A 13,709-nucleotide genomic window follows, 5' to 3' on the forward strand; every position below is an offset into this window, starting at 1 on the left:
TGGAGCCTGCTTTTGATTCTGTGACTCCCTCTCTCTCTGCCCCTTCCCTGCTTGCATGCTCTCTCTCTGTCTCTTTCTTTCAAAAATAAACAAACATTAAAAAAAAAAAGTAAAAGGGATGACTGTTAATGAAAGGAGTTAAGGAACATGCTCAATATTAAGGGAAAGGCTTACTTTGAGAGACAAAGAGGACATTAACAATACCAAGATGATCTGAATCTCAGGCATACATTACTCATTTACTTGATATGCTGACATTTCCATACTCAATTCATATAATTATCACAGCATAAAGGTGGAATGTTTATGAAGACAAGGTCATTTACAATGTGAAACAAAATGGTCTCAGCATGTCCACAATGAGCAAATGCTGAAACATTACCCATTTAATGAGCATTAATAATGTATTAAAATCCAGAATTAGGTACATAAAAAAGAACAAATGTTGCCCAGACTCAGGAAAGATACTACACAGGTAGTAGTTCGATACTTGATCTGCCTTTCCAGTTATTTTAAAGTGTTCCCAAAAATCTACGCCACAGATATTTGGATAACTTTTCTTAGTTTTGAAGAAGTTGGAGGAATATTTTAGAGCCTCTAAAAGAAAAGCAAAGAAGTACCTGTAGAATTGCAACCTCATTACGAAGCTGGCTTTCTTGTTTGGTTGGAAATCTTAATTTGTCAATGATTTTAATAGCTACGTCTCTTCCTGTTTTACGATGTTTTCCTTTAAAATGAAAAGGGGAAATATTAGCATAATGTTACTAAATATCATATATATTAAAGAACACCAGAATTTATAAAGATAATTTTAAGAATTACAAAAATGTTTCACTGAATAAATTAACATTTCTAATGAGCACCAACTTATATCCATCAAGATTTCATTTCTTGGCTCCAGTATTCTGAATCAAATATGTACTATAAAATCAGCCACAATTTAGAACACAAAAGTGGAACATTAAAAGCTATACCTATCAACAGCCTGATATTTTCTCACAAAAATATGTTTTAGAAACAGGATATTGAACTACTTAATATGGACAATATTATACCACCAGCAAAATGCTCTCCTTAAGAAAGTATAATTTTAAAGTGCTGGTAAACTAATGCACATTAAAATGGAAAGAATAAAAAGTCTTGGCTCTCACTTACTAGCTTTGTGACCTTGAGAAATAATTTAAACTTTCTGAGTTTTTGGTTCCTCATCTTCAATGGTAGGGCTGTTCTGAGCATTAGATGAAATAAGATATGTAAGGTACACACAGTACCCAGGTAATTGTACACACTCACCTTCACCATCACCATCATCATCACCATCATCACATGACAGGCCTTTTCCATACATTACATCCCATTTAATTCTCACAACAAACCTTATAGGGAATCTATAGGGCACCCTCAAGCTCTTCACTTCTATACTACTATATTGTAGTAGATACAGAATACAGTAGTAGTAAATAAATATGAACATGAAAACAGGAAGTCGACCTAATTACTCAAGTTTTTTTCACATACAAACTAAACTGAGATTCAATTGTTCCAACATTTGTTGTAAATCTGGTGTTCCTCCCCACTCTACCCCACTCTCTTCCCGTTGACTCCTTTCAGACTGCTTCCCTTCACTACCAGATTCTCTTATTTTCATATTCTCTGCTTCCCTAACACCACTTATTCTTTGACGCACTGTGATCTCTACTCCAACTCAGCCATTTTACTTTCTACAATCTTCAAGGTCAGAGCCTTTTTTGTCTCTACTCCTCTGCTGCTATAGTACTTGACCTTTCTTCTGATAGCTGTTCTCATCTGCTTCATCCCCTGTGTGTCTAGGCTTAACTTTTCAGTTTCTTTGTGGAGGCCTCTTCCTGGGCCTGCTCTTTTAGTGTTGGGTATTACAAATTATCTGGTCTCCCTAACTTCATTCTTACCCCTACACTATGTGCAGTTGTGCATATTTATTATGCTCTACTCGCAAGACTTTTTCTTTTTTGTAAGCAATTATTACAATGTAGAGCAATACTCTGTGTAGTACTGTTACACTGTTGTGCAGCAACAAAAAGCACAATGGCTGCTGACTTATGGTAGGTTTTCCATTAAAAAAATCATTTGAGCATTTTTTAAGAATCAAAATCACTTTTTTTCTTTTCTTTTCTTTCTTTCTTTTTTTAAGTAAACTGCATGTCCAACGTGGGGCTCAAACTCATGACCACAAGATTAAGAGTCACATGCTCTATGCCCTGAGCCAGCCAAGCACCTCTAAAATTACTTTTTAGAACAGAATATAACTTAATCAGTTTTTAACTGAAAAAGCATAATATTATACTACCATAAATAATATTGAGTGAGACACTGTGATAATTTCAGAGCACTCCCACCTCACAAAAAAGATGATTTTTTAACTGATTATATCCAGGACAGGAAGTTATGATGGCATTTTATAGGGCTGGTAAAACATTAATGTTAAATGTTTCTTAAAGCCTTGAAGAATATAACTGAACTGGCTAGAATCTAGAACAGCAAAGGTTAAAGTAATAAATTCACCAAATAGCTTGACAATAAGAAAAAGGTAAAAATATAGTCTTTCATTTCAAAAATGTTAAAAATGATAACCTTAATGAATACGTACATTGTCAAGAATATTAGAATTAAAAAATTATTTTATCTAGTTACACGAATGGATTTCTGTAGAGTTCTCATCTAATATGCTAAAAGGAAATACTAAATAGTAATTAGTTTATAAATTATAACTTCCATGATTCTCAATATTTTGTCTAAATAAACCAACATCTACCCAGTATTATAGATAGTTTGTCAATATGTAAGCAAAAGAAGTGTTTTAGGAGTAGAAAAATTTCTCTTAGAAGACAAAAATACCCATTTTTCCCAATAGTGACTATCTTGGGAAATTTTGAAAAAGGTAAAACACAGAGATAGATATACACACAAACATATATATACACACAGTGTTGTCTGTTATGTTTTTATTGGAGATACTGTTATTCTACATAAAGTAGCTAAAACTCCAAGTTAATAAAAATACTAGTGAACTAACCTACCTCCGTAAACAATTCCAAATTGCCCAGAACCCAGTACTTCATCAGGAAAAATTTGATATACTGTGCTGATGTCCTATAGGCACAAGCCCAATGAAAAACAAACATGAAGCAGTACAAAGCATTAGTCCTGATAAGTTATATAAGTCTATCATATATATCACGAATACTATTAAATATTTTAACATAAACAATGAGATTGTAGGTGCTAGATGAACTCTACAGTATCACTGAGTATTCAAAGCACGCTCTACAATTAACTGAATTGTAATGTTTTTTGAAAACTGTTTGGCTCTTTAATTCCTTAAATTCTTCCTCATATAACTTAACATGTACTTAACAGATCCAGACAAACATATAAGTACAGACATACCAATAATTCAGTTTCCTCAACAAAGCATTTAATTAAATTTCTATCAAATATATAAAATAAAATTTTCATATGTACAGACATGTTAAAAAAAAAGAAAACTATTCGGCTCTTAAGCAGCATATGTTTTTCTCATGTTCAGTCAAATATGTTTTTACAGAGAAATAAGACTTAAAACTATACTATGCTACTTATTGTAAGTATTCAAAAAGGGATTTGCTTGTTGGGATGGTTATTTAGAAATTTCAGGTTAAATAATCATGGGTCCAAATCACATATCTATGCCAGTCCTGATTCCAGTCACCCTACTCTCTATGGTTAGGATGGTGAGGATGCCTCTATGGATCATCCACACCCAGATGAATCTAAACTGAAAGGGCTGAATCACCATGGATTGGAGATAGCACAGAAGGATGACAATCCATTGTGGAATTCTCATCTGTGAGGTAACTAAACTCTTCCATTTTTATAAACCACTTCTGGAGATCACATGATCCAAATGTCTAGTCTTTTCGAAAAAATTGCTAAATAGAGCATTGTGTTTTAATCTAGGTCTTACAGTCTCCAATTTGATGACCATGCTCATGAAAACACAAACAGTACTTTTCACTTAATGTATTCCTATTCCTATTCTATCATTCTGAATTTTCTGCATATCCTCCACTCTTGCACTCTTTGTCTTTTTAGAGAAAGAGCCCTTTCACATCACTTCATATTCTATCCACTCTTATCTTTTCCTTTGTGCTCTTCCCTAGAAAACAATCATGCATTGTCTCTATCCTGTTATCCCTTCAGAGTATCCATGGGTGGGTTCAAGGCTGTCTGGAGATAAAACAAATTAATACTACTCCAGTATTTCAAGTCCAAGCCACTCCATCTTTTTCACATGGCTCAATGGCCCACCCCAAATTTTCAGGGGACAACAGTGGCTGAACAAAGTGGAATCACTAGACAGATATCTAGAATTTTCCAAGAGGTTTATATATTGACCTTTATTTCCCCAAATATTCTCTGGCTGAGCAAGAACAACAGGAACCTGCAAGTGTCTAGAAGTGTACTTCAAGACTGACAGCATAAGACTACTATGAAGTTTTCCTAATTCTCTTTAATTCAACTTTGATTTCCAGTTTACTTCATGCCACCGGAACAAAGTTTGCAAAGCTATAACTAGTGATGAATAGAGTTTCACAGAGTTTATTCTTTAAAACCTAAACTCACATCAATGTAAGTTAGGCTATAAACATCATGCTTTTGGTCATAAGTATAACAGGCAAAATACAGCAAAAGGTCTTGAGTCATAGGACAGGGTGGGAAAGGCTTGATTACATTTTGGCTGCCTGACATGACATGTATAAATGACAAAGCATAATAATGAAGCATAATAAATTATCTCATAATATGTCTATAATTTTCAAAAACTGAGTTGAAAGGATGGAGTTATGTGGAGCAGCTGATGAGGGTGTTAGAATATGGACTATACGTTCTGAATTATGGAGTTTTCTGAGGTCTCCTTGCTACATACAAGTGACTCTAAAAGCATTTCCAATGCTTCGTCCTATGACAGCGCTCCTAGGTGGCAATCAAGGAATGAGAATAAGGGCATATTTAAGCTACTCATGCAACTCAAAGAATTTATTTTGTTTGGTATTGTGTTATATCAACCATTAAAATTCTAATACCAAGAAGGGCAAATGTGGGAAAAATCAGTCACTACATTAGAATTATTCATCTGAGATGAATAATAGGTATTTAGAAAGAAGATCACTTAAAAAATCCACATAATGCAATGTTTCTAAAATCTTATGGAAGAAAAATATCCAAATAGACCCAATTTTATTTTCTAGAAAATACTGTAAAATTAAAATGTTAGATAAATAAAAATGCATTTTAAGATCCTTATTTTCCAATAAAGAATCACATCACCAAGCTTTATATTAGTAGGTATATACTCACCACATTTTCTTGAATCTGGCAATTTGATACTGAAATACTCACAGAAATCTCTCCTGGAAATACATGTTAAAAAATACACAAAGGAAGTAAGTGAAGTAATAGCAAAACAGGTAGATACATGTTTACTAATCAAGCTGAAGGGTTGTTTTTAAATCACAGCAATTAAATGTTTCTAGGAAAAGTTCATTACAGTATTTCTTTCCTTTACAATTACATATTTACTCTGTACTTGGTTTTGAAAAAAAAGAATATTTTGTCAGTTTAGAGTCTGGAGTCATGAAGCCTTGGGTTAAATGCTGGCTGCCTCTTCACAGCTCTGGTAAAGCTGAGACAACTTAATCTCTCTAGGGCCTGATTGCCTCACCTTGTAAAACAGGCATATCATTAACATCCACCTGTTCGGGTTGTTTTAGGGATCATAATAGAGACCTCCTGTAAAATCCTTAGCCATAAAATAAACATATATAATCTATTTCTATGTACACTGGGTTAGACATCAATTGAAAAGCTGTGAAAGATCAGAAGATAACATACTGTGATATGAAAAGCAGGTTTTTTTTTCCCCATAGGATTTGCTATTAATAGCCATTATAAAATTTAAAATTACATATTTTTACATAGATATTCCTCTAAAATATCTTTTTAAAATTCATCCTCAACCCTTGATCATGATTGCATTTTGGTAAAATCTGTCTCATTCTACTAATGAACAGGGATTTCTTCCTGGGATACAATTTTCTAGAGCTTCCAAGTACTCTGAACACCCAGTATCCTACACAGAGTAGGACAGTTTTGAGGAAACATGTTAACTCAGATATGCAAATAGCAAGACTGGGATTCCAGATCAAACTCAAGCTGACTAGATTACTCCTTCTTTTACGACCAACAGCTCTAGGTTTCTGCTATTGCCTAATAAATATACAGGGTTAACATGAATTTGTTCAAATTTTCATATAAAATTAAAAAAAATAAAATAGGATCATTTAATGAAGTATCTTAGCAGCTTCCATATAGAGACCCTATGTTCACCAATAAACTAAGTCATCCCCAAAGAGGCTCTCTTTATCTGTTCTACAGACACAAAACTAGAGCAGACTCACTGTGCGAGTTGGTTCCTGAACCTACAGTCGAGCCCTTGGGTATGACAGGCATGAGAGCATGCTGGATGGCCATCTCCCACATCCTGGCCACATCGACGCCAACGCCACTGGTGAGGACACTGCTATTTGGTGGTGGGCTGGAAGGATTGACCACATTTTCTCCCACGTAATACACTACATTTGCTGTAGTGATCTCAAAGCAATGAGGATTGGCCCCATTAGGAATTAAAGCTGAAGGTTTTGCTGGTTCCAGAGATAAAATTTCTGATAAGGGGATTTCCTGTGGAAGAAAGAGTGTAGTAACTGCAGTTTATCAAAAGTATGTAAACTTTCAAATAAAATTCATGCTAGGCACATGTGACAAACACAGAATACTAGTAAGCAAAATTCAAAAATACCTGTACTAGGGGAAAGTTTATCATCTCCTCTCACCAGAAAAATTCAAGTGACCTTTCTACTGTGTTCATGTGGCAAGAAAATGTATGAATACAAATAATGGTTTTGAACCTGCATCAAGATCTAAGAATATAAAACATTGACTTTTATACCTATGAGGTAGAATCATAACACTTTTGAAATGCATTTGGATATGTGTGGCTGTTTTTAAGCTTTGACTATCCTTTAAGGCACTAAAAGGAATCATATAATTTAATTCAATAGATGTTAATATCATAATATTGCCAAATGAACAGTTTTAGTGAGGAAGGCCTCAGAGATTGATTTTAAAAGTAGTTGCTTGGGGCACCTGGGTGGCTTGGTCGGTTAAGCGTCTGACTTTGGCTCAGGTCATGATCTCACGGTCCGTGGGTTCGAGCCCCGCATCGGGCTCTGTGCTGACAGCTCAGAGCCTGGAGCCTGTTTCAGATTCTGTGTCTCCCTCTCTCTCTGCCCCTCCCCTGTTCATGCTCTGTCTCTCTCTGTCTCAAAAATAAATAAATGTTAAAAAAAAAATTAACAAAAAAAAAAGTAGCCTCAGTCAGTTGAGCGTCTGACTTCAGCTCAGGTCATGATCTCGCGGTTTGTGAGTTCGAGCCCCACGCCGGGCTCTGTGCTGACAGCTCAGAGCCTGAAGCCTGCTTCAGATTCTGTGTCTCCCTCTCTCTGCCCCTCCCCTGCTCATATTCTGTCTCTCTCTCTCAAAAATAAATAAACATTAAAAAAATTTTTTTTAAGTAGTTGCTTTTCAAACAATTTTGACATTAAAAAATTAATCACCACATTGTCTTCCCAGAGGTATGGAATGATTAAGGAATAATGACTTTTAAAATAAATTTTTAATTTAAAATGTAATGAGGTTTCCTTTTTGTGTGAGAGCTGTGGACAGTGGACACAGAGAGGCCCGTAAACTATGGCTGAGTCCGCAATAAGTTTGAAGGAGCAAGTATATGCTGTTTTCACTATGAACTTCTTTCAGAGGCACCTTCTACTGGGTGATACATGTGTGACATCTGTATTATTTCATGTGGGGAGACAAAATGAAAACTGCTGCCAAATGTTTCTCTAGAGGAAAGTGCTCTTTATGAATATCAGCAAAGCATGAAGACATCACATGATGTTTTTTAACCCTCCTGGCAATGTGCTGTGAGGCTATTTATGAAAAAAAAAAAAAGCAAAAAATGCTGGATAGAATGGATTTCAAGAATTTTCTTGTCACTTATCTGCCAGGCCTTGAATTTTCTAGTTAAAATATACATATCTAACATATTCAGTTAAGATTCCTTTTCCCCACCACCATCCAATAGGGCCAGAAGCACTCCACAGGGAAATTTGAAACTCATAGATGACTAACTTGGGGTCACAATCTGATTCTCCCCAAATCTGCAAATATCAGAAAAAAAAATTTCTGTTGGAGCAAGCACAAAATAGTCATGTCTGCTAGATGTATTTCGTATTCCTGATACCCTAACATTCTCATGAGAAGACAAGAGTGGGCAGAAGACTCCAATCAGGGAAAGAGCCACCCTTACCTTATAGTACCTGCTTCCTGTGTCATTTTGAAAGAGGGTAATACATTTGCTATCCAGTCTCCAATAGTGTCGTTTCCGCTGAAACAGAGGTAAGATTCAGGATCGTTAAAAAATTTTTAAAATACTTACAGATTAAAAAATTATACCCAAGATTGATAAAAACATAAACATTTTCCCAATGGGGAGATAAGATCTAGTGGTGGAAAATTCATGGGCTATGGACCAGGAAGATTCACACTTAATTTTAGATTATAGAAGATGACTATTCAGCAAATGTGTGATACATTTCTGCATCTACATCAGAAGGTTAGGAATAATAAAGGAGGTAATATATTAGCACCCAGTGCAGTGTCTGACACTTAGTACATGCATAGTACATAATTCTATTTTAAAATTTATTTGACTACTTATAGAGCTAGAGGTGGATTTGTAGTTTGTAATGAAATTAAAAGGGTTAAATATAAGAGCTATAATAAGAAATAATGAGATGTAATATTTATGTATACTCATTATTTCAGAACATAAAGAATGCCAAGCTGATCCAGTCAAATATTTTGGCTTCCATTAGAAATGGAAGAATTCTGAATATTACAGAATAACTAAAGAATATTTTGGAGGATGTCAAGTCTGATTCCATGATATCAATTTAACTAAATCAGGGAAATGCATCAAACTCTACCTTGTCTAAACATCACAACAGATCTAAACTTCTATGATTTGGTGATTAGGTTCTTGTTGAGTCTAGGTATATGTTCTACGATTTTAGGGTATGTATGTGTGTGCATGTGTATCTGTGTATTCATCTTTTTAGACCAAAAAGCCCTAGCAGTGTTCTTGGTCTCATCCACAACTAACCTTAGACCAGTCAAATATACTAGATATATTTTAAATACTGTATACCATGTCTAGGAAGAACTAAAAGATGATATTCAGTTGGATCCCACAATAAGTCATATAAATCTCTCTCCAGAAGAAAATACTGATATTATAGATAGTGTACTTAGGTTATGGTTGTCTATTTGTTAAAAGAAATAATGGAGATCCTATAGATAGGAGGTGAGGAATAACCACCTATCTCACTACCAGTAAGTGAGAAAGACGCTTATCACCAAATGTCACTTAGTTCAACAAAAACGAAAATCAATTTTTTTCTCTCTTACATACATGCACAATCTCATTTGCCACCTACTAGAAGAATCTGGAGTAGTGAACACCTCAGACTACATTTAAAAAAATTTAAATATGTTGTCCTTTATCTAATACAGTATAGGATCACTGTATTCCTGAATAAGTTGGTTGTTAAGTGAACACTTAACTAAGGATTTGAAAAGTATACGAATTATCATACTTTTTTTCTCTCCCTAAAATGCAGTGTTTTTTTTTCTTCAAATTCTGAATCCCAGAGGAGCATTGGGAAAGCACATATTGTCATTTTCATTACTGCTATAAAATGACAGGTATTCATTCAAGTAGTTTGGAGACCATCTCAAGTAATAGAGGTCAATGATTTTGTTTCCCTGAGACTGCTGCCTACATTTTTTTCTAGCTCAGTTGCTTGCTCAACTATATCTGACACCTAGAGAATGTTAATGTGTTCTATCTGATCCTATGCCATGTCTGAGCAGAGGTTTGTTCCTGGTTAACTCCCATCCCATAGTCTCGACAAGGCATTAGCAATTCTTCAAATCGAAGCTAGCAAGTAGAGAGTGCATTGCTGGCTGTGGATCTCACCAGTGTGTCTTTGCTGGTATAGTGGACCATCCAGCCTTCTTTCATCACTGTGCTGCTTTTCCTCTTTGTGTGTTTGACAGACTGCACGACTCTCATGAGCGGGATATTGTTGCTTGTTGATGGACTTGAAAAGTCAAAATATTTTGGGAGAGAAATGCTTTTAGATACAGATCTTTTCCTGCATAAAACCTTATTTCAGCTATTGCAGAATGAAAGTCAAAAAACATTCATATCGCATTTTTGGTGAAATGTACTGTCAGAATATCATGGTTCAGAATCTGGATTACTCTGAGTGATAGGCACTTTACATGTATACTTTAAAAATTCTGAGGCAGGATAATAATCACCTTAGTCTTTAGGTTGAACTGCATGGTGTTAAGTTTTCGGGTAAACATTAGATTACTGTCTTACTGTACTGAGGCCACCGTATTCAGAACCACACATAAAAGTTTATTTGCTTACTTATTACATATTACAGTCAAAATATTAATTGTGTATAATATCATTTAACATGAATTTGAGTCTGGATAATCTCATAAAAAGTAGAATCTGCTGTTTAAACTCTCTTTTAAATATTTATCATTCATGGAATTATGCTGATCCTTCATCGCTTTCTTTGCCTGTCTGGTCTGTCTCTTCCTGTCTTCTTCTCTACCCCTATGCATAAATGCAAGCACCTTTCCGAATATTCTCCCCATTTTGATACTACAGAAATAAATGTACACCTTCAAAGACAGTTGGGTCATAAGGCTGACATTTTCCAGTAGTTAAAAAATATTTCTTATGCCATTCATTGAAAAAATATAATTATTTTATTGCTCTACTCCCATGAGCAATTCCAGATTGTCAATAAATATGGCATTTGTAAAATGGACACAAAATTCTGAATACATTTTATAATATAAATCAGAGGCTGAGAAACTTTTTCTGTGAATGACCAGGTATAAACATTTTTAAGTTCTGCAGAATACTTAACTCTGCCATTATAGTACAAAAGCTGCCATCGACAATATGAATGGTCATGCCTATGTTCCAATAAAACTTCATTTCAAAATAGGCAGCAGCCTGATTGGCCACAGTGTGCTGATCCCTGATATCAAAAATGGGGATTATCTAATAATCAAGAAGCATATAGATTATTAAATCCAAAATATAAAATGGTACATACTTCTGAAGTAAGACAGTAACACAGTAAGATGTAGACATATGTGATATTTGTATTAGGGGTCAGCTTTAAGGCAGATGGTGTCTGTTGAGGTTGGCCCCCGATTTTTGCAGGCCCACACAATGAGCACTGAATAAACAGTAATTTAGTAGTAAACCTGTGGATGGCAAACATGAGTACCTCTCACATGCAAAAGGAAAGGGATCATAGAAAGAAGCAATGCTAGGAAGAGGATGCAAACTACACTGCTCCAAGGCAATCTGACCTCCTCACTCCACCAGCTCTCCTCTACAGTTCAGAGAGCATTCATAAGCAAATCAAGCAAACACTTGAAATTTCTTTTTCGATAGATTAAAATATCAAAGTGTCCTAAAAAGTAAATCCCCCTATTGGACTGAAACTGGGAGTACAGCCCTTACCTGATAGTTCTGTTGGACTCCTCTGGGTCTGGGTCTGGGTCCTGCATTTCCCCGCTGTCATTCTGACACTCTGCCATCACCACCTCGGTGTCTTGAACCATTGCTTCTTCCATGTCATCCATGAGCCCACTGTTCCTTTCACTGTCATTGTCATCACTCCCTTCTTCCATGACCACATCAGACTCTGCCCCAGGGCTAAGCAAATCTGAAAAAATTGTTTTGCACCCATGGTGATAAACCTGAAATCCTACAGTCAGGGTTACGGGAGTTAGGCAATCCTACAACATATCAATTGGAAGCCCTAAAAAATACACTTCAAGAATTTATCTTCTCTTTCCCTTTCCTTTTTTTATTTCATAAGTATCTGAACTTATCAGAGGATGAATATATAATTTTACATGCAGATGTTTCTTTTTCATGCCCCTAAGCCTAAAAAGATGAAAAGTTATGGAGAGCCTTGGCAGGAAGCCAAGCGTGGGATAGAAGCAAACTTCTAGGAAGCAAAGTGATACCAGGAACAAGGGAAGAGGAAACTGATCTATTCAGTAGCACAGCCCTTGTGGGAAAAAGAGATATATGCAAAGATGAGGGAAACTTTCACATCCAAGACTGGGGGTCATTGATTCTTGCTATTCTAGTAACTTGAAGTCATGGATTCCAATACATTAAATTGGCCATATAAACAGCAGCTTTTAAATACTTAAGATATTTGAGGGGCGCCTGGGTGGCGCAGTCGGTAAGCGTCCGACTTCAGCCAGGTCACGATCTCGCGGTCCGGGAGTTCGAGCCCCGCGTCGGGCTCTGGGCTGATGGCTCAGAGCCTGGAGCCTGTTTCTGATACTGTGTCTCCCTCTCTCTCTGCCCCTCCCCCGTTCATGCTCTGTCTCTCTCTGTCCCAAAAATAAATAAACGTTGAAAAAAAAAAAAAATACTTAAGATATTTGATATTTGAAGTAATAATGAATCATGTAACTATGCATTTTATGGTAATGCAACAAATTATAATGACAGCTGACCCTTGAACAACATGGATTTGAACTGTGCGGATCTACTTAAACACAGATTCTTTTCATCAATATAGTACTATAAATGTATTTTTCTTCCTTATGATTTTCTTAATAACATATTTTTCTTTTGCTTACTTTATTGTAAGAATATAGTATATAATACATATAAATACAAAATATGTGTTAATCAACTATGCTATCATTAATAGGCTTCCGGTCAACAGTAGGTTATAAGTTAAGTTTTTGGGGAGTCAAAAGTTATAGTCACGTTTTTGACTGCATGCAGGGGGTCAGTTCAAGGGTCAACTGTACTTACTAATGCAGAGTACTTATTTTAAAATTGGAAAATAGACTGATCAGGGACCTTTCTTAGCCTGCCAAGCTCGAAAAATTCACATTTTACTAGATTTTTCTGACTGTATGGGAAAATGCAATTTCAAAGTAATCCACAGTATCAAAAACTGCACTGTTTCCCCTTAGTTCCAGTTATCAAGCACATACTGACATTTCCTGGGCCTGAACAAAGTGAATTCTACATGCCACAGAAAGTAGGAAGATTGCCAAGCTTTCCATTTTGGCAGCTAATTCATAAATCTCCAAGGCAGAAACTAGCATAGGAATGCTTTCGAGAGACTTCCCCTCTTCTTCTTCTAGATATATATTTCTTCTAGAGAAGAAAATTCTGGAGCAAATATAACCATTTATTCTTCAGAGTTTTATCAACAAAAATGCTCAATTGTTTCTCTGGTCTTCTGTCACCATTTTTTCCCCAAAGGAATCATAAAACTGATACTAGACTGAAGGTATAAAGCAGTCCACTATCTACAGAAAAAGTTATCCTGGGGTACTAAGTCAAATATTTGCTAAGGCTGCATTAGAAAGACTACCTGGGGAGAAAATGTAAGCTGTTCCTTTAGGATATGGTATTTTTCTTAAGGTGTCCT

General features: G+C 35.6%; 1 protein-coding gene across 4 annotated transcripts in view; it reads right to left on the bottom strand.

Annotated features, from left to right (window-relative positions):
* Positions 1–13,709, bottom strand: part of PRKD1 (protein kinase D1) — a 332,060-nt gene that overhangs the window by 41,161 nt on the left and 277,190 nt on the right. For 2 of the 4 annotated variants that reach the window (XM_043555957.1, XM_043555956.1), the window contains 7 exons: positions 11,759–11,963; positions 10,175–10,298; positions 8,444–8,521; positions 6,477–6,756; positions 5,377–5,429; positions 3,057–3,129; positions 621–727 (listed from right to left, as the gene is read on the bottom strand). In XM_043555957.1, coding sequence (XP_043411892.1) covers positions 621–727; positions 3,057–3,129; positions 5,377–5,429; positions 6,477–6,756; positions 8,444–8,521; positions 10,175–10,298; positions 11,759–11,963 — 920 coding nt within the window. Of the gene's footprint in view, positions 1–620; positions 728–3,056; positions 3,130–5,376; positions 5,430–6,476; positions 6,757–8,443; positions 8,522–10,174; positions 10,299–11,758; positions 12,006–13,709 lie in introns of all 4 variants that reach the window. The other 2 variants (XM_043555955.1, XM_043555954.1) reach the window with 1 other exon arrangement.

This window comes from Prionailurus bengalensis, chromosome B3 (assembly GCF_016509475.1).
Source record: "Prionailurus bengalensis isolate Pbe53 chromosome B3, Fcat_Pben_1.1_paternal_pri, whole genome shotgun sequence".
Classification (NCBI taxonomy): domain Eukaryota; kingdom Metazoa; phylum Chordata; class Mammalia; order Carnivora; family Felidae; genus Prionailurus; species Prionailurus bengalensis.